Source organism: Leishmania infantum, chromosome 2 (assembly GCF_000002875.2).
Source record: "Leishmania infantum JPCM5 genome chromosome 2".
In the NCBI taxonomy this organism is placed as follows: Eukaryota; Euglenozoa; class Kinetoplastea; order Trypanosomatida; family Trypanosomatidae; genus Leishmania; species Leishmania infantum.
In genome coordinates this window covers 67,537-92,530 of record NC_009387.2, presented here as the reverse complement: position 1 = coordinate 92,530, position 24,994 = coordinate 67,537, and the positions used below count along the sequence as shown (strand labels likewise).

At 61.8% G+C, this 24,994-nt stretch overlaps 4 protein-coding genes across 4 annotated transcripts; all 4 read left to right on the top strand.

The window, feature by feature from the left end:
• Positions 1–1,160: 1,160 nt before the first annotated feature.
• Positions 1,161–3,479, top strand: SCGR3 (phosphoglycan beta 1,3 galactosyltransferase; the record flags this gene model as incomplete). Its single annotated transcript, XM_001462730.1, has 1 exon — positions 1,161–3,479. The coding sequence occupies one exon, from the start codon at positions 1,161–1,163 to the stop codon at positions 3,477–3,479; it is 2,319 nt and encodes a 772-aa protein (XP_001462767.1).
• Positions 3,480–10,193: 6,714 nt separating this feature from the next.
• Positions 10,194–12,158, top strand: SCGR4 (phosphoglycan beta 1,3 galactosyltransferase; the record flags this gene model as incomplete). The annotated part of the gene is made up of 1 exon (XM_001462676.2): positions 10,194–12,158. The coding sequence occupies one exon, from the start codon at positions 10,194–10,196 to the stop codon at positions 12,156–12,158; it is 1,965 nt and encodes a 654-aa protein (XP_001462713.1).
• A 2,402-nt stretch (positions 12,159–14,560) lies between these two features.
• SCGR5 (phosphoglycan beta 1,3 galactosyltransferase) lies at positions 14,561–16,774 on the top strand (the record flags this gene model as incomplete). Its single annotated transcript, XM_001462675.1, has 1 exon — positions 14,561–16,774. The coding sequence occupies one exon, from the start codon at positions 14,561–14,563 to the stop codon at positions 16,772–16,774; it is 2,214 nt and encodes a 737-aa protein (XP_001462712.1).
• A 4,184-nt stretch (positions 16,775–20,958) lies between these two features.
• SCGR6 (phosphoglycan beta 1,3 galactosyltransferase) lies at positions 20,959–23,412 on the top strand (the record flags this gene model as incomplete). Its single annotated transcript, XM_001462674.1, has 1 exon — positions 20,959–23,412. One exon carries the CDS (start codon positions 20,959–20,961, stop codon positions 23,410–23,412), a length of 2,454 nt encoding a protein of 817 aa, XP_001462711.1.
• Between the last annotated feature and the right edge of the window lie 1,582 nt (positions 23,413–24,994).

The following is a 24,994-nucleotide window of genomic DNA, read 5'->3' as shown; positions in this document are numbered from 1 at the left end:
GCGGAGCAACGCCCGCTAACGAGCGAAGGATGCTGCTGCGTGATGTGGTGCATGTGTCTGCGTGTAGGACTTCTCTCGCACATCGCGCCCACCCAAGCAAGGAAAGCAGAACGAAACGCACTGACAGGCAGAGGCGGCCAGACACACGCCTCCGCTCGCATCGATGCCTCTGTGTGTGTGTGTCTCGGGGTGCAGCAGGTCCACCACCCGCGACGTGCACGTGGACGAGAGCTGCTGTTATGCTGCTATGTTTCGGCCTCTGCTGGGTATCCATTCCCTGCACATCGGCATCCAGCTCTTTCTCCGCCTCTTGTCTCTCTCTCTCTTCGCGTGCGCCGGCGCCGTGCTTACCGGGCCAGTCACCTCCCCCTCTTACCTTCTTGGGCCTGCGCTCAGTGTGAATCCTTCCCTGACACACACACACACATATACACACACATACATACACACGTGCGCACACACACACACACACACACACATACATACATACACACGTGCGCACACACACACACACACACACACGACCTGTTTCCGGCGGTGGCGCCGACAGAGGGCATGCACTGTTACGGGTGACACCAGAATCGCGTGCTGTGTTTCTTCAGCCTCTTTCTGCTGCAGCCCCTCCCCCTCCCCCTTGGTTCGTTCTTCCACTTAGGTAATCGTGCGCACGCCGGGTGCTCACCTGCTGCCGACTCTTGTGTTGTGGGTGTCTCGGTGCACACCGGCGAAGTGCCTGATCGCTGCGAGCCCCCCGGACGTGCGTGTGCGTGCGTTTTGGCTCGCGCGCGGCCTGCAAGGCAACGCCGGCTTACCCTGACACACCGCCCCACCACCGACGACACCGGTGGTCTCCTCTGCATACCAAAGCCAAGCGTCTACACACCTATACACACTGGTATCACCCTGCCGTCTCCCCCTCTCCATCACCCCGTATAGCGCGGATGAGCTGCAGCGTCTGCACTGTCGGCGGGCTACCAGCTTCGTCGATGCGCTGCTCCGGGACCTCTTTCTCGTGCGAGGGGTATGCGCAGGAGCGCCTCGTCAGCTTCAGCAGCTCGAACACGACCCCACACCAGACGACGTCGAGGTCGACGGAGCCGGCGCATCGGTGTGCGTGCCACTCGCGTCTTCCCCGGCAACTTTCGCGACTTTGTGGGTGCATGAAGCTGGGCGCTACACGCTTGTGGCGGCGTCGCGCCGGGCTGCGGAAGCGACCCGTGTGCCTGTTCGTAGATATGGCTCTCTATATCAGCTGTTTGCTCGTGACGTGGTGGCTGTTGAGATGGCTCAAGCGCTCGCACCAACCGTCGGAGGCACAACTGGTGCGCCGTCTGGGACCGCTTTCCCATCCGTGGGCCGTGCTGGTGCAGCACGAGGGCGCCGTGGGGCGTCTGAACACGAGGATATTGGAGGAGGAGCGGCGTGCGCGGTGCGGTAGTGGCCCAGCCGTGAGCGTCGGTGCATGCAACGAGTCGCTGCTTCTCTCTCCGCACATGCTGCCCTCGTGGACACTGCACGTGGTGGAGAAGGACTGCGCAGACTGCACCGACCGACAGACGCACGACAGCGCTGTGGAGGGCGTGGAGTTGCAGCCACAGCACGCCGTGTACGCGACGTCGTCTGCACCGCTGGGCCGCGTCGGGCCGATGCTGCTGGCGATGACGAGCGTGACGGACGACGTGAATGTGCGCACGGAGCTGCCGCAGTGGGAGTGGCTGCGGCACGTGTACGGTGAAGGGTTTCCGACCGCGGGCGGCGCTGGCGAGGGGGCTGCGCAGCCGCGGACACCGTATCTTGCCGTGATGGGCATCCCGTCGACGGATCAGCCGGCGCGTGCTGCGCTGCGTGAGGCACAGCGCAGGACGTGGCTGACGTACCAGGAGGTGGCGCGCACGGAGAACCACTTCGATGCCGCGCTGCTGGCGCTGTACGTCTTCGCCGCGGTGGAGCCAGGGGCGTCTCTTGATACGCCGATGAATGGAGAGGCGACGGCGGCCGAGCCCATGAGAGGGGTCGCGCACGTCAACGACTCCGCGAAACTCTGCCATAATAGGAGTGCGCTCCTGCCAAGCTTCACAGAGTACAGCGCGGCCTCGCAGGCCCTTGCGGCAGGCAGCGCGATTGCTGGCGGCCTCGTTGAGGGCGTCGAGCGCCGCCGAGTGGCCCTCCGCAGTAGCTGGCAGCTCGAAGATGTTGTGAGCTCACCCTGCGATCGAGTTATCCGAGTGTCGCACGCGGAGGAGGGAGCCGCAACGCCTGCGCTGACATATCTCAGCCGAGCCCTGTCGCTCCCCGTGACACCCGCGTTCACGTCGCCGGCGGAGTACGTCTGCCACGCGTCGTCTGCGCTGTGGCAGGAGGCGCTGACGCACCGCAACGTTGTGTGGATCGACATGATGACGGACCGCCGGCCGACCACGAACAAGAAGATCGGCGAGGACGGCAAGTGGGGCCTTCCCGTGGAGGTGGGAATGAGCCAGAAGCTGATCCTGTGGCTGGAGTACGCGTACCACGCCTTCAAGGATGTGCCTTTCATCATCAAGGGCGATGACGATGCCTACGTGAAGGTGCCGCAGTTCCTGAGCGATGTGCGGTATGTGATGGGTGGCATGCAGGCCCGGCAAGCGTCGCTGCCACTTCGTCGCTGGGTGAGCGGTGCACGTGAAGAGGCGGTAGGTTTTACAGGGGCGACGAAGGCAGCGGCACCGGCGGCAGACGCAGATGCGTACGCCAACGGAATGCCCTCTCTGAAAGCACCGCCGCTTGTGGATGAGGCTGAGTGCGTGTACTGGGGTAGCTTGCGGCATCACCTGCACACGCAGTTCAACGCCGGCATGACGTTTATGATGCATCGTCGCGTGGCGCAAGCGCTGCTCGAGCCGAAGGCGAGCAGACACCGACTGGACATTGTGCGCCTCGCCGCAGAGGACTTTGCCACGAGGCGGACGTCGGCATACCGGCGCATCATGTTCCACCATGAGGACATCCTCATGGGGCTGCAGATCTACCGCGCCTTGTCACGCGTGAAGGAGTTGTGTCCGAACGGGCGGCTGTGGTACGTGAAGGAGTGGTATGCTCGGTTTCACGACATACATGTTGGGCGGACGCACAACGTCACGTGGTCGACGGTCGTGGCGCACCGCTGTCGTCCGTCTGACTCGTACTTCTTGCACTATTACTTCCGCGAAGAGCACCGCATCGCAGCTGCCGCGGGCAGGTACGCCACAGAGGAAGAGCACGAGGCGGCGGCGGTCCAGATGGCGGCACAGTGGGTGACCGAGATTCAGAAAGATCCGCTCATGATGGCGCTGAACTGGAGCAGTCTGCCAGATGTACAGTGGGCGCGGAACATCTCCCGACGCCCCCCATTCACGTTGGCCGAAGGCGACGGCGTCGCGATGTACGAGAACCGCTACGAGTACTGGACGCATGAAGCGACGAACATCCATGACGGGTATCGCTCGCTTCCGCAGTGGTGAGGAGGCGAACGTGGGTGTGGCGGCACGCTCACCCGACGAGGCTTTAGTCGCACATACGCTAAGAAGCGTGAGAGCGCTATTGAAACGCGAAACGGACGGACACACAGATGAGCTCCCCCCTCCTCCCGCTCCGCCGTCCACACAGCTGTGCGACGGGGCTTGGCGTGCACGGCTGTGTATGTATGCGAGCCCTCGCAGCGTCGCGAGCACAAGAAGGGCCGTTCTGTTGCGCTGGCACTTAGCCAGATATTCACCGCGGCCGGTTCACCAGGGGCTCCCCACGGGACCTTTGCCGCCTTTCCTCACGACGGCATCTCTCGCCGTTGTTGTTGAAGAGAATCGCCAGTTATTATCACAGCGGCTGCGGCCGCAGCGGTGCGGGACGTGGGCGCTCCGATGTATCCGCCACCTCACTTTTCGAGCTCTTCCGATTAGTGCGGGGCTTATTAATCGTTTTTTTTTTTTTGGCGTGCCGCCCTGGAGCTCCTGTCATGACACGGGCCACCGGGCCGTGCGTGTGTGGTGGCAGGCTCTCGGGGTGGTGGTGGCGGACTCTTGGTGTGTGTGGGGGGGGCAGGTGTCTGGGGGCCGGCGCTGCGCCGGCGAGGCTTGCGGCCATGATGCCGCTTGCACCGGCTCGCTACGACTCGTGCCGGCGGTCGAAAGAAGGAGCGCACGGATGCGCCGGCTACTTGTCTGCCTTCGCTGCGTTGCGGTGGCGTGGGGCGCGATGCGGGGGCGAGCCTGCGCTGTATGCGGTGACGTGTTGCGGTGGGCTTGGACGGCGCCAGGCGGTGTTGGTGGGGCCCGGTTCCCTGAGGAATCCTCGATACAAGTCTGCATTTGGCAAGGGAGGCGTTTCATCACCGCGACAGGCCCGCCGAGGCAGTTGATGACCCCTGGTTTTCAGCATGGTTGTGCAGTAGGAGAGGAGGAGGGCGGTTCTGGCGTCTCCGTGTTCACGCAACAGGAACATGCGCACAGGTCTAGGCCCTCCCTCCCCGTTCCCAAGGACATAGGCTGCATCAGTGGCGGTCTGGCTTTGCCGCGATGACCCAACGAGGCGCTTACACACCACGTCCGGATACACCACTGGCAGCGGACCTCATGACATGGGAGGCTCCCTCCATCAGACGCGAAGCGACGTCGCGCCCAGCCCTCACGTTGTTCGAATCTACGCCGACTCGCGCTACTCGGCGTGGGGGCACGAAGGGGCGATCCGCCCAGGCGGGGGACCACCCCCGCACCACTGGCCTCCATCACAAATACGTGACATACGCAAGCGATCAATACACTTCGCCATGACCTAGCGCAGACGGGCGCCACGGAGACGTCTCCGTGGCGCCCGTCTGCCTCATGCTGGATCGGGTCACCACCACCACGGCGTAAAGTCAGCGCTGCGCCGATGCAGTCCACCGTCCGCCTCGAGGAGGCATGTAGCTCGGTGCCGACAGCGATATCTGGTGCCTCGTCCTACTCTTTTCAGTGAGCGAGCTGGACGCTGCGCTGCGCTCTGATCTCCCAATCGATCCGCAAAAAAAAAGACTGCGCCGATGCAGCACAGCAACGCAGAGAAGCGAAGGCGCTCCAGCTTCCGAGTGCCGCGTTGACTTGCACCATCACCACATACAACCCCTGCAAAACAAAACAACGCATCAAGGTGAGGAGAAGGGGGATCCCCGCCCTCCCCCATGCCGCCACACCCCCCAACCACCGCAAACCCACGCAAACCTGCAACGCTCCACTCAGTGCTAAGATAAGTTTCCTAACTGATGTAACAGCGCCAAGGTCATCTCAAAAAAAAAAAGCAACAACAACCAAAAAAAAAAAAGATGTCCCAACTGGCAAAACCGCCGATGGGCCGTTCTGGACGCCATTGCTCGCACGAGCGGAATCAGCCTCTCGCGAAGGTGTGCTGCGCGCGTCTCCCGGGCTTGGCCCTCTTTCTCTCTCTGAGAGAGGTCATTCGAAGGGCCACAAGAGAGTCAGGCTTGTAGGAGGAGCGCCGTCCTGCAATACGCGCATCCCTATTGACCCCTTGATCATGGGCGTCCATCGAGGCTATCCATGCCTCGCCTCCCTTGTGCATCGCGCACCGCACATACTAGCCATCGGACAAGGCGAGCGCCACCTTTCCCTGCGAGAGGGAAGGCCAGCGCCTTGGTGAAGATGCTCCAAACAGACGTCAGCGCGACATCCGAGCAGCCACCCTTCACGTCACACCACGAGGCCCACTTCCACGCCCGCCAAACCGTGCCCCAGAGCTGAGCTCGACGTAGCGCTCGGTGAAGCCCACCGCCGCCCCACTCTCCCCCAGACCTCGACGAGGTTTACGTTGAGAGTGTCGAAGGCCCTCCCGACACAGGCTAGAAGCACGCTGCGGAACGCTTGAAACTAGAGCGTTGCCATCGGCCACGCTCCTGCTACACGGGAAAACGATTCGTGGGGCTCATGGTGCTCCCTCGCGAAGCCGTGTATACCCGACGGCGGTCTCGTGTTCCACTGCCTCCGTGGCGCTGACCAGCAACCTCTTACCATCACTCGAACGAATGATCTTGCGAAGGCTGCGCGACCATCTGGAGGCGAAGCTCCAGCCGCCGCAGCCTGGCCTACGCCCTCACTGATCCACCGCAGCCTCCCTGGACCTGTACCCTTCACCTAGTAAGGCAGCGCCAGCCAGCTACGAAGCTAGGGGCAGCGTTGGGACACTCTACGCTCGCGCGCTGGACGCGGCAGACCGCGGCGCCGTCATCCTAGCTCCGAGGAAGCTCAGCATGGCCGCGTAACCTACTCGCTGGGTCATGGATCTCTGAGGAAATCGTCGCGCCTGAGCTCGCTTCCGCAAGAGGAGAGCGACGATGACCAGCGTGTGCGTGCGGAGCCGGGCAACAGTCAGCCCGATATCCTCTTCTCTTGATCAGTGCAGTGAGCTCGCTGAGTGCCGAGCACAGCAAGATAGCCGGACGAAGTAAAGCTTTCGGTTCGGATATCCTCGAACTCCTGACGCCCTCCGCAGACATGGATGTCATGCGAGCCACACTAAGACCCGCCCTCGGGAACACTTCATGGTGGTGAGTGCCCCCCCCCCCCACCTTCTCCGCGCGGACCTCCTCCAGCCGACGCGCCGCATGGACCCACATGCTGCCGTGGTCATCACAATACCCATGACTCGGCCTGCCGAGCTCGGGGGGGGGTCTGACGGACCGCATGCGTGCGGTCCGTAAGAGCGGAGGCGTCGCTCTTCCCACATGGCACGGCTTGAATCAAACCCACGCGCCACAGTGCCACCGCGTGGTCGGATAGTGCTGGTGGGAAACTGCTGGAGGGGCCTTGAGCACCTTCACGCCAAAGCCGTCGCAGTTATCGTTGGTGACCCCCAATACGTACACAGCGGACACCCACTCGAAGAGGCCGATACACTGCCCCTCGACCCCATAGCGCCGCTGCGCCGCGCACGCCTGTATATCCCTCCGCAGCCACGCCAGGAGGCCACCTAGCGCACTTGACAAGAGGATGCGGTGCACACACCGCACGGCGGTGTCATCGCAAAACCTCCGCAGCTCTCACACCGGTGTGCTGGCATCGACAATCCTCGTAGCGCCACATGCACACGCACACCTCCCTATCCACGGCGGCCGCGTGCACGCCAGCATATCACTCCCTGGCAAGCTGCGGGCGCGCACCTTCCAAACGAAGAGAAAGCCGGCCGCATGCAGGCAGCGACTCGCCGGCGCTGCGGAGCCCTCTCACCCGCTGTGGACAGACGGTACAGCACCGACAGACAGCGCGTCAGGAGCGGCCGCGATGCTTGCAAAATGCAAATTAAGCCAACGATGCGGCGACAAGAGCCCGCGCGACCCCCTCCCCCCTTGCCTGCCGCTGCCGCGCTGGATGTGAAGCACCGGAACCAAAACCTGACCTGCTGCGAAGACAGATCGATTAACTAAGGCAGGGGGAAGTAAAGCATTGCCGCCGTTACGGACTTGCTCTCCCTCCTCGTGGCACTCTCACGGGCCCTACGGCGGTGATGGGGATGGCGTGCCGCGACGTATCTGGGCACATACGCTGGCGCCATCAGCCCGCCGCCGTCGTCGTCGTCGTCGCGCGTCGCTCACCTCGGCTTGTCGTTGGCTATTGCGAGCTGGTGCAGCAGGGCGAAGCTGACAAGCTCGCGACATCGGCAGTGAAGGAGGGGCCGGCGCCAACTGCACGGATCGCGGACTTGGGTACTGTCCTTAGACGCGAGGTCGATAGCCGCATATCCGCTCCCCCTAAAAAAAAACCGCGGTGCACGATGCGACACGCCACGGCAAGAGGTGCTTGGCGACAGTCGTCCCACACCCGAGGAACACGGATGCTGAGCTCGCGAGGCCGCAGGAGACCATCTTCACGCAGTCCCGCACAGACACCTGTCCGTGCATTTTGGATCGCTGCAGCGGCGGGTGGCTGGCGGTGACAACATGGGGCGCAGATGGTGTGCTGCCTATTACACCGCCGGCATTGTGGCACCCACCCACCCCCGCCTGCTGCTTGTGCCATGAGGGCGGCCGGCCCGGCGCTGTGCCCGGTATGCTACGCGGGATTCGCGGATCGCTTGAAGCTGACAGCGCGCCTCGACTGGGGCAATGATCTGACTGCGCGCATCTCACTCGCGCTGCACGGGCGCCCCCCCCCTTGATGGGGTGTCTGTGGCCGCACCCCCACACCCTCTGTGCCCCCGTCGGTACGGCAGGCTGTGGGCTCTTTGTGCGCTGGCACCTGCCGATGCACGGGCCCCCTCTGCTGGGCACACCCGCCCCGGTGAGAGGCGTACGGGCTGAGGTGATGGTAGCGGTGTGCCCCCCCTCCCCCCTATTGCCACAGACTCGCAGCAACGCCCCACCTGTCGCGGCACATGCGGGCAGTCCATCCAGGCATGCCCTCCCCCCTCTGGCGGCACGGACGGAAGTGGAGGATGCAGACAGCGGGTCCCCCGACAACAACGTCGTGGAACAGGCCCCAGGATGCAAAACGCAAGCACTGTGCGCACGCGCTGCCATGCACAGCTGGCATGGTGTATCACATTCAAGCAAGGCATCCAGAGATGAGCAGGGCAAGAGAGTGATGGGCGGAGAGAGGCGGGGGAGATGCGTACGGATCAATCCCACACTGCACGCGTGCAAAACATGCGGCATCTGCTACATCCGACCGGGTGGGCGGGTGCGACGCAGGTGCCGGAAGCATGAGGGCAACACCCCCAAATTATACCATCGAGTCTTCCAGACTCCGCTGTGGAGAGCCTCCACATCATATTATGGAATCCGACGGTTTGAAGCTGCTCGGAGAGAAGCGTGACACACAGACAGGATGTGCAGGGTCTCAGCGGGCCCTGGCCTGAGGCTCATCCGGCATGCACCTAGTCTGCCCTCCTCTAATAGCTGCACGACGGACACCATCGCTTCCTCCCTCGGGCAGCACCTTGAACGGGTCCCGCGTTGGATCAAGACATGGAGTCCATCCAAGTGCGTGTGGCGCCGCAGGTGCCCGAAGGAATGGACGCGGAAGAACGAGTCTATGCGACATATCGACCCGGCTCGACGGCTGGACGGCATGTCCTGGTCGGCCAGGATGTCGCTGCACCTCAACGGCCGTCAGCTGAGCTGAGGTGGTGTGCGCATACTTATTTTTGACCTGTTTCGCTTCAGAAGAATATGTGAAAGTCAAGACCACGCAAAGGAAACTCGCTGAACCGCCTGCAACGTGAACTCTGCATTTCCGTGATGCCGCACTTGCTTATCTGTTTGGAAGACAGCGCCGGGATCTGCTCCTCCACCCGTTGTACCGTGCAACACGACTTCCTCGTGCCCTTTTATCGATCGCTATCTCGGCACATGCGTTTTGCTTTTGTGGCCTGGTCGGATGCGCGTATGCACCAGCGGTGGCTGCCGAGCATCTCTTCGCCGTGCCTGCTCTGTACCCCGTCGTTGCTTTTTTTTTTTGGACCGCCTCCGCCGTCGCGCGTTGACTTACTTTCTCCCCGGCACGCACCGCAGACGTCTCTTTTTCTCTCGTCGCGTGTGACTCCGGCGCTCTTCCCTTTACGAATCCTCGCAGAACTGTTCACTCGGTCAGCTTAGGCACCGCGCATATATGATTGCTGCGGCGAGTGTCGCGGCGTGACCCGCTGGCATCAAGCATATACACACACACACGCACGCATCCATGCCGAGGGGCTACACGGCACAGTCCGTGAAACGACGCCTGCTGCCCGGCTGCCTTTTCGCTGGCGCAAGCGACGGTGCCACCTCGAATAGCGTAACGAATGGGGCAGCGATCTCCGACAACCCTTTCTGAGCCTCCCTCGCGAAATGCATGTACGTCCGCTCGTCGTCGTCTACCGCCATCAATGCCACCTCTCGGGAATTCAGCACCGCAGCGCGGCCTTCCCTGAACAGGTCACTTGCCGCGGCCTTCATCCGACGCTTGCTAGGCCGCTTATCACCGACCGGGCATCACATTACGCTGCCTCGCAATGTCGCGCTACCTCTGCTGGCATTGTCGATGTAAAAGGTGCCCACGGTGAACTACGCGCCGCTCGTGCCCCTTGATGGCTTCGACGTGTAACTCAGCTACCTGCAGCGGCCGCCGGGTGCTGCATGGTCGGTGCTGGTGCAGCACGAGGGCGCCGTGAGCCGGCTCAACATTACCGCTCAGCAAACTTGCTGCATCGGATCGATGCTCTGCAGCCCGCTGCGCATCGGCGCGGGCTTTCTGCCCTCGTGGACACTGCACGTGGTGGAGAAGGACTGCGCAGACTGCACCGACCGACAGACGCACGACAGCGCTGTGGAGGGCGTGGAGTTGCAGCCACAGCACGCCGTGTACGCGACGTCGTCTGCACCGCTGGGCCGCGTCGGGCCGATGCTGCTGGCGATGACGAGCGTGACGGACGACGTGAATGTGCGCACGGAGCTGCCGCAGTGGGAGTGGCTGCGGCACGTGTACGGTGAAGGGTTTCCGACCGCGGGCGGCGCTGGCGAGGGGGCTGCGCAGCCGCGGACACCGTATCTTGCCGTGATGGGCATCCCGTCGACGGATCAGCCGGCGCGTGCTGCGCTGCGTGAGGCACAGCGCAGGACGTGGCTGACGTACCAGGAGGTGGCGCGCACGGAGAACCACTTCGATGCCGCGCTGCTGGCGCTGTACGTCTTCGCCGCGGTGGAGCCCAAGGTGGCCCCGAATGCATCAGAGAGCTCTTCAGCATCCGCGCGCAACGGCACGTCAGCTGCCGAGCCGAGGCGAGGGCGCCTGAGTGCGCTGCTGCCGACGACGGCGGAGTACAAGGCTGCCACCGAGGCGCTTCTGGCGGCGACTGCGCAGGCCGAGGGCATTGACGACTTGGCCGACGAGGGCATTGTGCAGCGCCGGATGGAGCTCCGCCGCGACTGGAACATCGCTGCCGTCGAGGACACACCGTGTGCGGAGGTGGTCAGCCGCCGCGTGACTGTCGGCGCGGAGACGTCTGCGCTGTCGTACCTGAGCGGCGCCCTGTCGCTCCCCGTGACACCCGCGTTCACGTCGCCGGCGGAGTACGTCTGCCACGCGTCGTCTGCGCTGTGGCAGGAGGCGCTGACGCACCGCAACGTTGTGTGGATCGACATGATGACGGACCGCCGGCCGACCACGAACAAGAAGATCGGCGAGGACGGCAAGTGGGGCCTTCCCGTGGAGGTGGGAATGAGCCAGAAGCTGATCCTGTGGCTGGAGTACGCGTACCACGCCTTCAAGGATGTGCCTTTCATCATCAAGGGCGATGACGATGCCTACGTGAAGGTGCCGCAGTTCCTGAGCGATGTGCGGTACGTGCGCAACGGGGTGAAACGCGGGCGTTTTCCACCGCCGCCGCCACGGCATCCGGTGATGACCGGGGCGGGAGGCTCGCCGACCACACAGGCCGCGACGCCGAGGAGAGTCGTGCACAACTACGATCGGCTGCCAGTGGATAGAACGAAGTGCTTCTACTGGGGCAGCGGCCGCCGCATGCTGGGCGTTCGCTTCAATGCGGGCATGCTGCTCATGCTGCACCGCCGCCTCGCACAGGTTATACTGGAGCCGCCACAAAGCAGCTCCGACGCCGATCTGCGCATGCTGGCGGTGGCAGACTACTCCAACGATCGGAGGTCGCTGTACCGTCAAGCGGGTCTGCATCACGAAGACGTGATGATCGGCGTGACACTCCGGAATCGATATAATCGCTCGATGGAGCTGTGCGATGATGAGACGATCTGGTACGTGAAGGAAGGCTACGACCGCTTCCACGACTTGCATCGCGGGAAGCTGAATACCGTGACGTGGTCAACCGTCGTAGCACACCGCTGCCGACCAGCCGACGCGTATTTCTTGCACTACTACTTCCAGAACGAGTACAGCGCCTCCACCGTGGAGATAGCGCGCGGGGACGATCGGGAGGAGCTGGCGATCGAGGCGGCAGCGGAGTGGGTGGCAGAGCAGCGTAACGCGTTTCCTGACAGTGTACCAGGGTGGGACGATCTGCCGTCGGTGCTGTGGACGCATGGGGCATCCGCGGCACCGGAGTATGTTGTTGCGACCGGTGACGACGTCGCCGTGTACAACTACAGCTACCAGTACTGGAGGGACAGCTCTACCTTTGTTTGGAACGGCTACAGATCGAGTCGGTGAGACGAGGCGAGGCGCAACCGAACCGAGCGAGGGACAAGCTGCACGGCGGCCACGACGCCAACGTCACCAGGCCGAGGTGGCTGGGACCACCGCACATGAAGAGCCCTGCGTGTGTGCGTGTGCTTGTCGGACGGTGAGCTTCGCGGGAGGGCCCCACGGAACACGTCGCGCCGCTACCTTGCACGCCGGACACGAGCATTTTCGCGCGTGAAGCCGTTGATCAGCAGCGGCAGAACTGCCATGGCAACGGAGCGGGGCGCCGTCTTGGTGAACGCCGTCTCTCGGAATGTCTTGCCGGCCCGCTTTGGTGCCGGAGGGTCTCGCCCCTGCTTCGGATGGCGACCGCTCGGGCTGCGGACTTCGCCCTCTCCATATCCGGCATCCACAGCCGGCCCACCGCAGCTGTACACATGTAGCTCACACACTTGTGTGTCTGTGTGCTTCGCACGCGGCGGCGAACGGGTGGCGCAGGAGGGAAGCAAGCTGAAGGACGGCACGGCTAGATGCTGCCTGTAGTGCCGCGCACATGCTTGTGCAGTTGCGCTTGTATGACCTCCGTGTAGAAAAGGACGATAGACAAGAACACCCGAAGCCATCACTTCCCACCCCCTCCACACCCCCATCGCTGCGGCGAACAGCAGACGAGCGCGACGACGAGCGGAGCGCGATATCCTGCCTCCGTTATTGTCCCGCCGTGCCCGCATGCCCGCACCGATGCTGGCGCGTGCCCCTTCCTCTGCTGCGCACATTGCGGCTGTGGCACCCCCTCTCCCCCTCACACACGCACATATAACACAGAAGGCGTTTCCGGGGGGGTGCGGAGGACACACATACGCCTCAGGGCGCGGTATCGCAGGGCCCGGTGCACTCCCCCACCCCCTCCTATCCCACGCCCATGCCGAACCGCCTCTCGTCATGACGGGGCCCGGTGCCTGCGACGTGGCGAGGATAACGCGATCCATCGCAGCAGATGCCGGCGGTGAGCACGCTTGCGCCATCCATATGATGGGCAACGCGCCAGCGCGGCCCACACCCGCGGCCCTCGCACGGCCCACTCGTGCGGGGTGCCTGAGCCCCCGCGATGGGGCGGGGCGGGATGCACCAGGGGTGGTGACCGGCATGGTTGGGGAGCGGGTGCGAGGCCGCCCAGCGGAGCGGCTAGGTGGATGTGTGTGGGCAGCGTTTTGGGGGCGGAGGCGGTGCTCCGCCGACGGCGTCGGGTGCGGGGAGTGGGGAGGGGGGTGAGTCGAGCGGCGTGTGGACCTCGTGTTGTGTGGCGGAGCAACGCCCGCTAACGAGCGAAGGATGCTGCTGCGTGATGTGGTGCATGTGTCTGCGTGTAGGACTTCTCTCGCACATCGCGCCCACCCAAGCAAGGAAAGCAGAACGAAACGCACTGACAGGCAGAGGCGGCCAGACACACGCCTCCGCTCGCATCGATGCATCTGTGTGTGTGTGTCTCGGGGTGCAGCAGGTCCACCACCCGCGACGTGCACGTGGACGAGAGCTGCTGTTATGCTGCTATGTTTCGGCCTCTGCTGGGTATCCATTCCCTGCACATCGGCATCCAGCTCTTTCTCCGCCTCTTGTCTCTCTCTCTCTTCGCGTGCGCCGGCGCCGTGCTTACCGGGCCAGTCACCTCCCCCTCTTACCTTCTTGGGCCTGCGCTCAGTGTGAATCCTTCCCTGACACACACACACACATATACACACACACATATACACACGTGCGCACACACACACACACACACACACACACACACACGACCTGTTTCCGGCGGTGGCGCCGACAGGGGGCATGCACTGTTACGGGTGACACCAGAATCGCGTGCTGTGTTTCTTCAGCCTCTTTCTGCTGCAGCCCCTCCCCCTCCCCCTTGGTTCGTTCTTCCACTTAGGTAATCGTGCGCACGCCGGGTGCTCACCTGCTGCCGACTCTTGTGTTGTGGGTGTCTCGGTGCACACCGGCGAAGTGCCTGATCGCTGCGAGCCCCCCGGACGTGCGTGTGCGTGCGTTTTGGCTCGCGCGCGGCCTGCAAGGCAACGCCGGCTTACCCTGACACACCGCCCCACCACCGACGACACCGGTGGTCTCCTCTGCATACCAAAGCCAAGCGTCTACACACCTATACACACTGGTATCACCCTGCCGTCTCCCCCTCTCCATCACCCCGTATAGCGCGGATGAGCTGCAGCGTCTGCACTGTCGGCGGGCTACCAGCTTCGTCGATGCGCTGCTCCGGGACCTCTTTCTCGTGCGAGGGGTATGCGCAGGAGCGCCTCGTCAGCTTCAGCAGCTCGAACACGACCCCACACCAGACGACGTCGAGGTCGACGGAGCCGGCGCATCGGTGTGCGTGCCACTCGCGTCTTCCCCGGCAACTTTCGCGACTTTGTGGGTGCATGAAGCTGGGCGCTACACGCTTGTGGCGGCGTCGCGCCGGGCTGCGGAAGCGACCCGTGTGCCTGTTCGTGGGTGTGGCTCTCTATATCAGCTGTTTGCTCGTGACGTGGTGGCTGTTGAGATGGCTCAAGCGCTCGCACCAACCGTCGGAGGCACAACTGGTGCGCCGTCTGGGACCGCTTTCCCATCCGTGGGCCGTGCTGGTGCAGCACGAGGGCGCCGTGGGGCGTCTGAACACGAGGATATTGGAGGAGGAGCGGCGTGCGCGGTGCGGTAGTGGCCCAGCCGTGAGCGTCGGTGCATGCAACGAGTCGCTGCTTCTCTCTCCGCACATGCTGCCCTCGTGGACACTGCACGTGGTGGAGAAGGACTGCGCAGACTGCACCGACCGACAGACGCACGACAGCGCTGTGGAGGGCGTGGAGTTGCAGCCACAGCACGCCGTGTACGCGACGTCGTCTGCACCGCTGGGCCGCGTCGGGCCGATGCTGCTGGCGATGACGAGCGTGACGGACGACGTGAATGTGCGCACGGAGCTGCCGCAGTGGGAGTGGCTGCGGCACGTGTACGGTGAAGGGTTTCCGACCGCGGGCGGCGCTGGCGAGGGGGCTGCGCAGCCGCGGACACCGTATCTTGCCGTGATGGGCATCCCGTCGACGGATCAGCCGGCGCGTGCTGCGCTGCGTGAGGCACAGCGCAGGACGTGGCTGACGTACCAGGAGGTGGCGCGCACGGAGAACCACTTCGATGCCGCGCTGCTGGCGCTGTACGTCTTCGCCGCGGTGGAGCCAGGGGCGTCTCTTGATACGCCGATGAATGGAGAGGCGACGGCGGCCGAGCCCATGAGAGGGGTCGCGCACGTCAACGACTCCGCGAAACTCTGCCATAATAGGAGTGCGCTCCTGCCAAGCTTCACAGAGTACAGCGCGGCCTCGCAGGCCCTTGCGGCAGGCAGCGCGATTGCTGGCGGCCTCGTTGAGGGCGTCGAGCGCCGCCGAGTGGCCCTCCGCAGTAGCTGGCAGCTCGAAGATGTTGTGAGCTCACCCTGCGATCGAGTTATCCGAGTGTCGCACGCGGAGGAGGGAGCCGCAACGCCTGCGCTGACATATCTCAGCCGAGCCCTGTCGCTCCCCGTGACACCCGCGTTCACGTCGCCGGCGGAGTACGTCTGCCACGCGTCGTCTGCGCTGTGGCAGGAGGCGCTGACGCACCGCAACGTTGTGTGGATCGACATGATGACGGACCGCCGGCCGACCACGAACAAGACGCTTGGCGACATAGGTAACTGGGGCCTTCCCGTGGAGGTGGGAATGAGCCAGAAGCTGATCCTGTGGCTGGAGTACGCGTACCACGCCTTCAAGGATGTGCCTTTCATCATCAAGGGCGATGACGACAGTTACATGAAGGTGCCGCAGTTCCTGAGCGATGTGCGGTACGTAGTGAGCGGCGCACGAAAACGTGTGCCGCCGCCGGCTGCCGATGGGGTGAAGGACAGCGCGTACGCGGTGGACGTGAACGCGACGGAGTGCGCGTACTGGGGCAGCAGGCGTAGTGTGGAACGGGTTCCTTTCAACGCCGGCATGACGTTCATGGTGCACAGGCTTCTTGCTCAGGTCGTGCTGGAGCCTCGTTTGAATGGATCGCAGCCGGATGTGGTGTTGCTGTCCATGGCCGATTTCGACGTAGCGCTGTCGGACGTGTATCGCTCGAGGTGGTTAACCGCGGAGGACATCCTCTTAGGAAGGCTGCTGCGCGCTGACATAAAGCGAGCGGAGGCGGTATGCCCTAACCATCGTGTGTGGTATGTGAAGGAAGGTTTTGCTCGGTTCCACGACTTGCACCGCGGGAAGGTGCACAACGTGACGTGGTCGACGGTCGTGGCGCATCGCTGCACCCCCGCTGATTATTATTACTTGCACCACTTCTTCCAGAAGGAACTGGGTGCCACGCTGGCAGGGTCGAAACGAAAGAGCCGTGCTGAGAAGGACGCTGTGGCGCAGGCGGCGGAGTGGGTGGCGGAGAAGCGGCGTTCCACGGGGCCCGAGGTGGTGGGCTGGGACACCTTGCCAGAGGTGAGGTGGGTGCACGCGCTGAAGCGGACGCCTGCGTACGACATGGCGAAGGCGGATGGGGTGCCGGTGTATCACAACAAGTACATAAAATGCTCGCACAAGCGGCTTGGTATCGAGCACGGCGTCGTGTCCGTGCCATAAGTGTACGGGATTTCTCCAGTACTCGTTTTGTAGATCTGTCACACACTCTCTGCGTGGTGTTTGTGCGTTGTCGTTTCTGTGTATATATATATAGATGTGCGTGCATGCCCGTGTGTATGTGGGTTCGATCTTGAGAAGGTGAGGAGTGAGTTGTGATTTGTGGTCTGCTAGTTCGTGGACGGTGGTGGTGCGGATGCACCTCGCCCCTTCCTTTCCTTCTCTCTTGGTTCTTCCGAGGGTGTGCTGGCGGTTGTGCTCCGTTAATATACGTGACGCCCTCCGTCATGAGGCGGTGATGCATGGCCTCAGGAACATCCATGTGGGGTGCATCACCTTTTTTTTTCATTTGTCTATCCGTCGTTTATGGGTCTCGTCAACCGGGGGCCGTGCGCGCCTGGTGCTGTCTGAGAAGTTGCCTCCCCGACCTCTGCTGGTGTGCGCAGCGGCGCCGCACTGATGAAGAGGTTGCGGCTTACGCTCCGTGATGCGGGTCAGCGGTGCAGCCGGACGTCTATTTCGTTTTCGCCACCGCTCTCTTGGCGCCCCTCTGTGGGAGCGCCATGCAGGTGGTTCTGCGCCTCACCGATAATAAGGGAGGAGGGCTGGGGTCGAAACGATAGCCGGATGTGGTGGTTTCTGATGGCGGTAGCACAGATTGCCGTCGACTGTGACACAAACGCATGAGAAGCGTGCAAAAACAAAAACACGCGAAAAACTCGGCTGCTTGTATACGTCCCTCTCTCGCTCTCCCCACCCGTTTCTGTGCGTGGGGGAGTGTGCGCCGCCCCTTCGCGGCTCCTCCGTCCGCGGGCTCGGCAGCGTTTCCGTCGTCGTTGCTGCTCTGGGAGTGCGTCCGAGCGCTCGGCAGTTGTGCCATGCCGGGCGAACGTCAGGCGCACATGTGCGTGCGACCGTCGGCATCGACTTCCTCTCTCGCCTTGGGCTCGCCCCACCCCGTCTCTGCCCGTCTCGTTGGCTGACTGCTCCTTCCCTCCCCTTCCCCCGTTTCTTTTTACGACTCCCCTTTCGGCGCACCTCACCTGTGCGCCCATCGTCATCATCATCCTTCACGCATAGTAATAACGAACTCTTCATCACTGCATTGCCAACGCCCCCCACCCACCCCAGCGCCCCTCCTTCTCTTGATCTCCCATTTTCTTTTATCTTTTTCCCACCTCTTCGCAGTGACCCTTACGCGCAATAAGAATACGCTGCCAACGCGAGCACATCACCACCACCAACACCACTACCACCGTCCCACCCACACGCGCGCCCAAGCACGCACGCGTTCCTATCATCAAGGACCAAGAACACAGAACGAAGGATTTGCCGCGTTGGTGGGTCGGTCGTGCAGTATCGCGCCCCCTTCCCCCTTGTTTCGCGAAGGCTCACGTACGTCGCTGGTGCACCCCCTCCCCCCTCACACACGCGCACACCAACGCACGCGACGAGGACGGAGAGAACAGAGAGAGAGAGAACGAGAGAACGAGACGTGGAGGCTGCAAGAACGAAAAACGCGAAATACAGAAACGACATAAACGAAAAAAAGAAAAAAAAACTCCCGAAGGAAAAAGGGCCGTCACCACCGCATCGGCGCGCAGCGGCGAGGAGCATCAAGAGCAGCCACACGGTGTCTTTCTTCAGGCCCCTCTGTTGGTGTTCTGCACATTGCCGCGAAGGGTGCACATCGGTGATTCGTGATAACGTGAAGCGAGCGAGACCACATATACATACATACATACATATATCTACAACTAAGTGCCAGCATCATCGCGAACGGCTCCTCTCCAGTGCACTCTTTTCCGTTTTTGTGCGGCTTGCGACGCTTGCTTCTCCTCATTCGCGGCACGTCCTCGTGCCCCCTCCCTTTCCTCACATCTCGCTGCTCAGCACGACTTCACATCCCCCATTCCTCCCCCATAAAAAAAGTGACGTACTCCTTTGACTTTGTTTCGTATTTCACGTTTTCGTATTCACAAATTCGTCGGGGACTTCACCGCGACACGTCGTGAGTGGATCCCACTGGATCATCAGCATCGATCATCATCACGATTTACAGTTTTCGTTTTCGCTTCCCATTGCAGTGTAGCTTTCTAGTTTTTGTGCCTTTCCCTCCCTCTCTTCCTTCATCTCCCTCTCCTGTTTCATCTTCGCTCCCATTACTTCCTACCCTATTCCTCCTCTTCTCTATCTTTTTTTTGTTGATTGAAGGCCCCCCCCCCCATCATCATCATCATCGCCATCTCTTCTCTTGCCCGTTCCGTTTTCTTTTTTTCCCGTTGAGTGATCTCTATTTCTCGTTTCTGTTTCCGTCTTCCGCCTCCTCTTCTCTCACGAACACCCTCGCTAACGCGATTCCGCGGTGCCTTCTGTGGAGTGCTGGTCTGCGTGTGCTTCTTCCCACCGACCCGAACCCCTCTCCCCTCCACGTCTTCCGCATCACTCTGTCGTCTTTGGCGTGCCACCCATTAGCATCATCGCGCTCGAGCACACACACACACACACACACACACACACACACACACACACACAGAAAACAGACCTCCACACGCAGGCAACCGCCACAGCGTGTGTGTGTGTGTGATACGAAGAGCACGTGACGGCATAACCCACCCCCTCCAAAAAGGAAAAGGCCGGTGGACAGCATATGTTTATGTAGGTGTGTGCATGTGTATGCATGTATATATGTGCAAGTGATAACCTCCCCCCTCCCCCTCCCCCTCCCCCTCACCTCTCACTCCCCCCCCACCTCTCCCCCCTCTCCTCCTTCTCCCCTCATTTCTCTGCATGCGCTCGTGCATGTATTCCTAGTGCTCCGTTTGTGTTTTGGTTACGTCGTCTAAACCGATCCGTTGTTTTCTCTTGCGTGTATCAGCTCGCTTCACCACCACCTCTCTCTCGCCCTTGTAGCTACACATCGACGCATATATCTATATCATTATCTCTGTCTCTGTCTCTCTTCGCCGCCGTCTTGCGTTGCCGCCTAAGCTCCATCACAGTGGGGGGACGGAGGACAGCAACAACAGCGAGGTTGCCGAAAAACACAGAACATCACAGCAAGATCGACGCGTGTTGCGTGTTCAGGGAAGAGAAAACCACGCGCTCTCCGCCCTTCTTTTAGTTGTCGTCGTCGTCGTCGTGTGCGCATGTGTGTGTCGTTTTGGGTCTCCCCGCATTCATTTCTATTTCTATTTTTTTTTTTTGGTGTTTGTCGTGTCCTTTTCAAACTTCGCCTGTTTTCGTTTTCTTTTTTTTTTTCGATATTGACGTGAACCGAACGCGGAAACCCTTACAAGCCCCTCTCCCCCTCCCTTCTCGTCGTACGTGTCGAGCGGACTGTGCGCTTGACGTTTCTCTGGGTAAGGCTCAGTGCACGTTGCCCGTCTTTGCGTTGGCGCCGTCGCTCACCCCGTAGTGTTTGGGCGATCGCGTGCGTGGGTGTTGTCGTGCCCGCATCTTTTCACTTCGCCGACTCAGTGATTTGATTTATTTTCTTGGTCTCTCTCTCTCGCTGAGTGTGTGTGTGTGCATCCACTCGCTCACTGTCCTTCTTTCTCGCGCGAGGTTGCACGCTTTTCATTACTTGTCGTGTTGTCCGACTCTGTCGTGCCGGAGAGCCACCGCGCCACACTCCCCCTTCCTCCTTGTTCCGTTGGTGTTGACTAACACGTTGGCCTTCCACTGCGATCGACCGTTCTCAGCCCCCCTATCATTATCAGTGTTACCAGTCGTCTTTCCCCTCGGAACACGTTCCGCGCTCCTCTACTTGTTGTGCGCGTGTCTGTTGTGCGTGATTCTTAGTATACATCTATCTCCCTCGCTCAGTGTGTGCGTGTTCCGCCTTTCCAGTGCCAACCCCCCTCCCTTCCTCCCTCCCTTCCTCCCTCCCTTCCTCCCTCCCTCCCTTCCTCCCTCCCTCCCTGCTCACACACACACACACACACCACCCCCTTCTTTTCTTTAAAATCGCTGACTGTTTCGCTGGCGCCACAGCAGCGTGATCCTGCTCGACGGCCTTCTCACGCTACCCAACGCCCAACACCCAACACCCCCCCTCTTACTCCTTTTTTGCTCTTCCTCGCTGGCACTATCGTGCTCTCCGGTCGACCCCTTTGCCGAACCAACGAACATAAAACAGTACCCCGCCATCAAGAACAGCAGAGGGGGGGACGCCTCGCACAACCATGTCTCATCTGACGTCGCCGATTTTGCTGAAGCGCCGCGCGAGTACCTCTCGTGTATGCGCGGCTGGCGATGTGATCAACGTGCCGTCGCTGGGGATGGAAGGGTTCGAGAACAGCGCTAGCTCCATGGGGCACGACGCCTTCACTTACTCCTCTCACCTTCCGGACACCGTCAGCGCCATCAGCCTCAGCGATTCCGTATCGCACGAGCTCAGCACGTGTGTCCTCACCAGCCCCCCGCGCACGGGCCGCTTCCGATCCGCGAGTCTGACGCTCCGACGGCAGTTCTCGAAGCAGCTCAGCGGTGGAGCTTGTCGCGCCATCCCTCGCGCTGTCTCGGTGCTCGTCCTCCTCATTATGCTCTATGCACTGATCGCAACGCAGTTTTCGGACGACGCGTTTGTGGATCGCATGAGGGATCCGCTTGGCTACCTGTTGAATATGAAAGACCCGGAGCACGGCCCGTGGTCGGTGCTGGTGCAGCACGAGGGCGCCGTGAGCCGGCTCAACATTACCGCTCAGCAAACTTGCCGCATCGGATCGATGCTCTGCAGCCCGCTGCGCATCGGCGCGGGCTTTCTGCCCTCGTGGACACTGCACGTGGTGGAGAAGGACTGCGCAGACTGCACCGACCGACAGACGCACGACAGCGCTGTGGAGGGCGTGGAGTTGCAGCCACAGCACGCCGTGTACGCGACGTCGTCTGCACCGCTGGGCCGCGTCGGGCCGATGCTGCTGGCGATGACGAGCGTGACGGACGACGTGAATGTGCGCACGGAGCTGCCGCAGTGGGAGTGGCTGCGGCACGTGTACGGTGAAGGGTTTCCGACCGCGGGCGGCGCTGACGAGGGGGCTGCGCAGCCGCGGACACCGTATCTTGCCGTGATGGGCATCCCGTCGACGGATCAGCCGGCGCGTGCTGCGCTGCGTGAGGCACAGCGCAGGACGTGGCTGACGTACCAGGAGGTGGCGCGCACGGAGAACCACTTCGATGCCGCGCTGCTGGCGCTGTACGTCTTCGCCGCGGTGGAGCCCAAGGTGGCCCCGAATGCATCAGAGAGCTCTTCAGCATCCGCGCGCAACGGCACGTCAGCTGCCGAGCCGAGGCGAGGGCGCCTGAGTGCGCTGCTGCCGACGACGGCGGAGTACAAGGCTGCCACCGAGGCGCTTCTGGCGGCGACTGCGCAGGCCGAGGGCATTGACGACTTGGCCGACGAGGGCATTGTGCAGCGCCGGATGGAGCTCCGCCGCGACTGGAACATCGCTGCCGTCGAGGACACACCGTGTGCGGAGGTGGTCAGCCGCCGCGTGACTGTCGGCGCGGAGACGTCTGCGCTGTCGTACCTGAGCGGCGCCCTGTCGCTCCCCGTGACACCCGCGTTCACGTCGCCGGCGGAGTACGTCTGCCACGCGTCGTCTGCGCTGTGGCAGGAGGCGCTGACGCACCGCAACGTTGTGTGGATCGACATGATGACGGACCGCCGGCCGACCACGAACAAGACGCTTGGCGACACGATCAAGTGGGGCCTTCCCGTGGAGGTGGGAATGAGCCAGAAGCTGATCCTGTGGCTGGAGTACGCTTACCACGCCTTCAAGGATGTGCCTTTCATCATCAAGGGCGATGACGACAGTTACATGAAGGTGCCGCAGTTCCTGAGCGATGTGCGGTACGTAGTGAGCGGCGCACAAAAACGTGTGCCGCCGCCGGCTGCCGATGGGGTGAAGGACAGCGCGTACGCGGTGGACGTGAACGCGACGGAGTGCGCGTACTGGGGCAGCATGCGAGTCTTCAAGAACGCGCAGTTTAACGCCGGCATGACGTTCATGGTGCACAGGCTTCTTGCTCAGGTCGTGTTGGAGCCGAGGGGTGAGGACGGTCAGGTCGACATTGCGAAGATGGCGATGATGGAGTTCGATGCGAGCTTGTCGAAGGTGTACCACGCAGCCCGATTTCATCAGGAGGACATCCTCATGGGACTGCTGGTTCGAGGCTCGCTCCGCCGCGCTCGCGAGATCTGCCCTAACAATCGCGTGTGGTATGTGAAGGAAGGTTTTGCTCGGTTCCACGACTTGCACCGCGGGAAGATGCACGACGTGACGTGGTCGACGGTCGTGGCGCATCGCTGCACCCCCGCTGATTATTATTACTTGCACCACTTCTTCCAGAAGGAACTGGGTGCCACGCTGGCAGGGTCGAAACGAAAGAGCCGTGCTGAGAAGGACGCTGTGGCACAGGCGGCGGAGTGGGTGGCGGAGAAGCGGCGTTCCACGGGGCCCGAGGTGGTGGGCTGGGACACCTTGCCAGAGGTGAGGTGGGTGCACGCGCTGAAGCGGACGCCTGCGTACGACATGGCGAAGGCGGATGGGGTGCCGGTGTATCACAACAGGTACGAGTACTGGGTGGATCGCACCACATCTGTCGACGATGGTTACCGCTCTCTACCGCAGAAGTGAGGGACAGAGATGAAGCGGCTTTGCGGCGTTTTGGTGAGGGCGCGTGGGGCATCTCCTGCCGCCGCCGCCCCCCCCCCCTGCTGCGCCCCAGTGCACGCCTCGCCCCTCTGCCTTTTATCTCCGTGCTCGCTGGACTGCCGCTGCTCTTGTTGTGTGAGGGTCTTCATGGATGAACCGTACGAAAATCTTGCTCTTGTTTTTTTTTTCATTTTATGTGCGTGCTGGCGCCCCGCATGCGCGAAGTGCCTGTGCATGTGTGCGTGTGTCATTCCTTCTCTGTGTTTTCTGTTTCTTTCGGTTGACTTTGAAATCGCGCATCTGCCGTTCACGGTTGCGACTACCTCCTCCTCCTCCTCGCAGCTGTACGTATGTGTGTGCTTGTGCTTTCGGATGTGCGGAAAGTGACGTCGTCAGCGGCTGCTCCATGCGCCGCTTCGGCGTTGTGTTTATACATAACGTGCTCGTGCGCGTGTGCGTGCGGTCCTTCGGCGAATTTGGGGATAAGAGCGTGCGGGCGGAAGGGATGCTCTGAGGTAAAGGCTTGCCACCGTATTGATGGTATCGACAGCTTGCTTCTTGGATGTGTTCTTTTCGGTCCCTCTAGGCGTGTGTACAGACACCTACACCAGTGACGCACCTTCGCCGTTGTGTGGCGCACATAAGCTGCTTCTCCTCGCGCAGCGGACCTATCCACAGGGAGGTTGGGGGGGGGGCTGCGGTGCTACGGACCGGACACAGACGCTCGCACCGACTGACTTCTCTCCTCCTTTTCACCGTCAGAATAAGCGAGCATACCTGCCGGTCGACACGAGTTCGTCTCCATGAGCCTTCGCTCACGGCGTTCACGGCGCATACCCCTCTACCCCCTTCGCCGCCGTCCATCTCGTGCTCGACGGGTCGCCAATGTCTCTGTTGGCCCACACGTTGCTGTGAGGTCGACGGCTGAACCTCTCTCCATCCCTCCTTCTGTGGTGCCGGCGTTGCTCCTCTGGGATGGTAGTTTCGTTGACCTGGTGAGCCGTACCGGTCTTCTCGCACAGCGGCGCGGCCCGCTCAGCGCAGCAGTGAGTGGGAGGGATGGCAGCACGATAACGGCAGCCACTTTAGCGATGTGGAACACGGGCAGTGGAGAGGGTGTTCCGCTCGGGGGGGGGGGCGAAGGCCGCGCCGACTTTGCCCATCGTCTCGAATCCGACTTGGCATGGCGAGGTGACACCCTCGCGGTCCCTTTTTACACAGACAAGCACACGTGACACGCGAAGGAAGGGAGGCGGGCGCGAGGTGCGCTGCATTGGAAACGTTGGATAGGCTCATAATCATAACATGTTGATGTGGTTCTCGTTTTCGTACTGTGCATCCTTTTTTATCTTATTATTTTTTTTTTCTCGCTGTTCTTGTGTCTTGCTCATATGCAATGTGCTCTTCTGCATTTTTGCCCCCCCCCCTCCTCCCTCCCAACTCTCTTGTTTTCGTAGTGTGCGTGTGTGTGTTACCCCTCCGTGTGGTGGCTTAACTACCTTCCTTTCCCCCTTTCATTGTAGTGTTTTATTTTTCTCGTCTTCTACGCTGCCGTTCTTTTTTT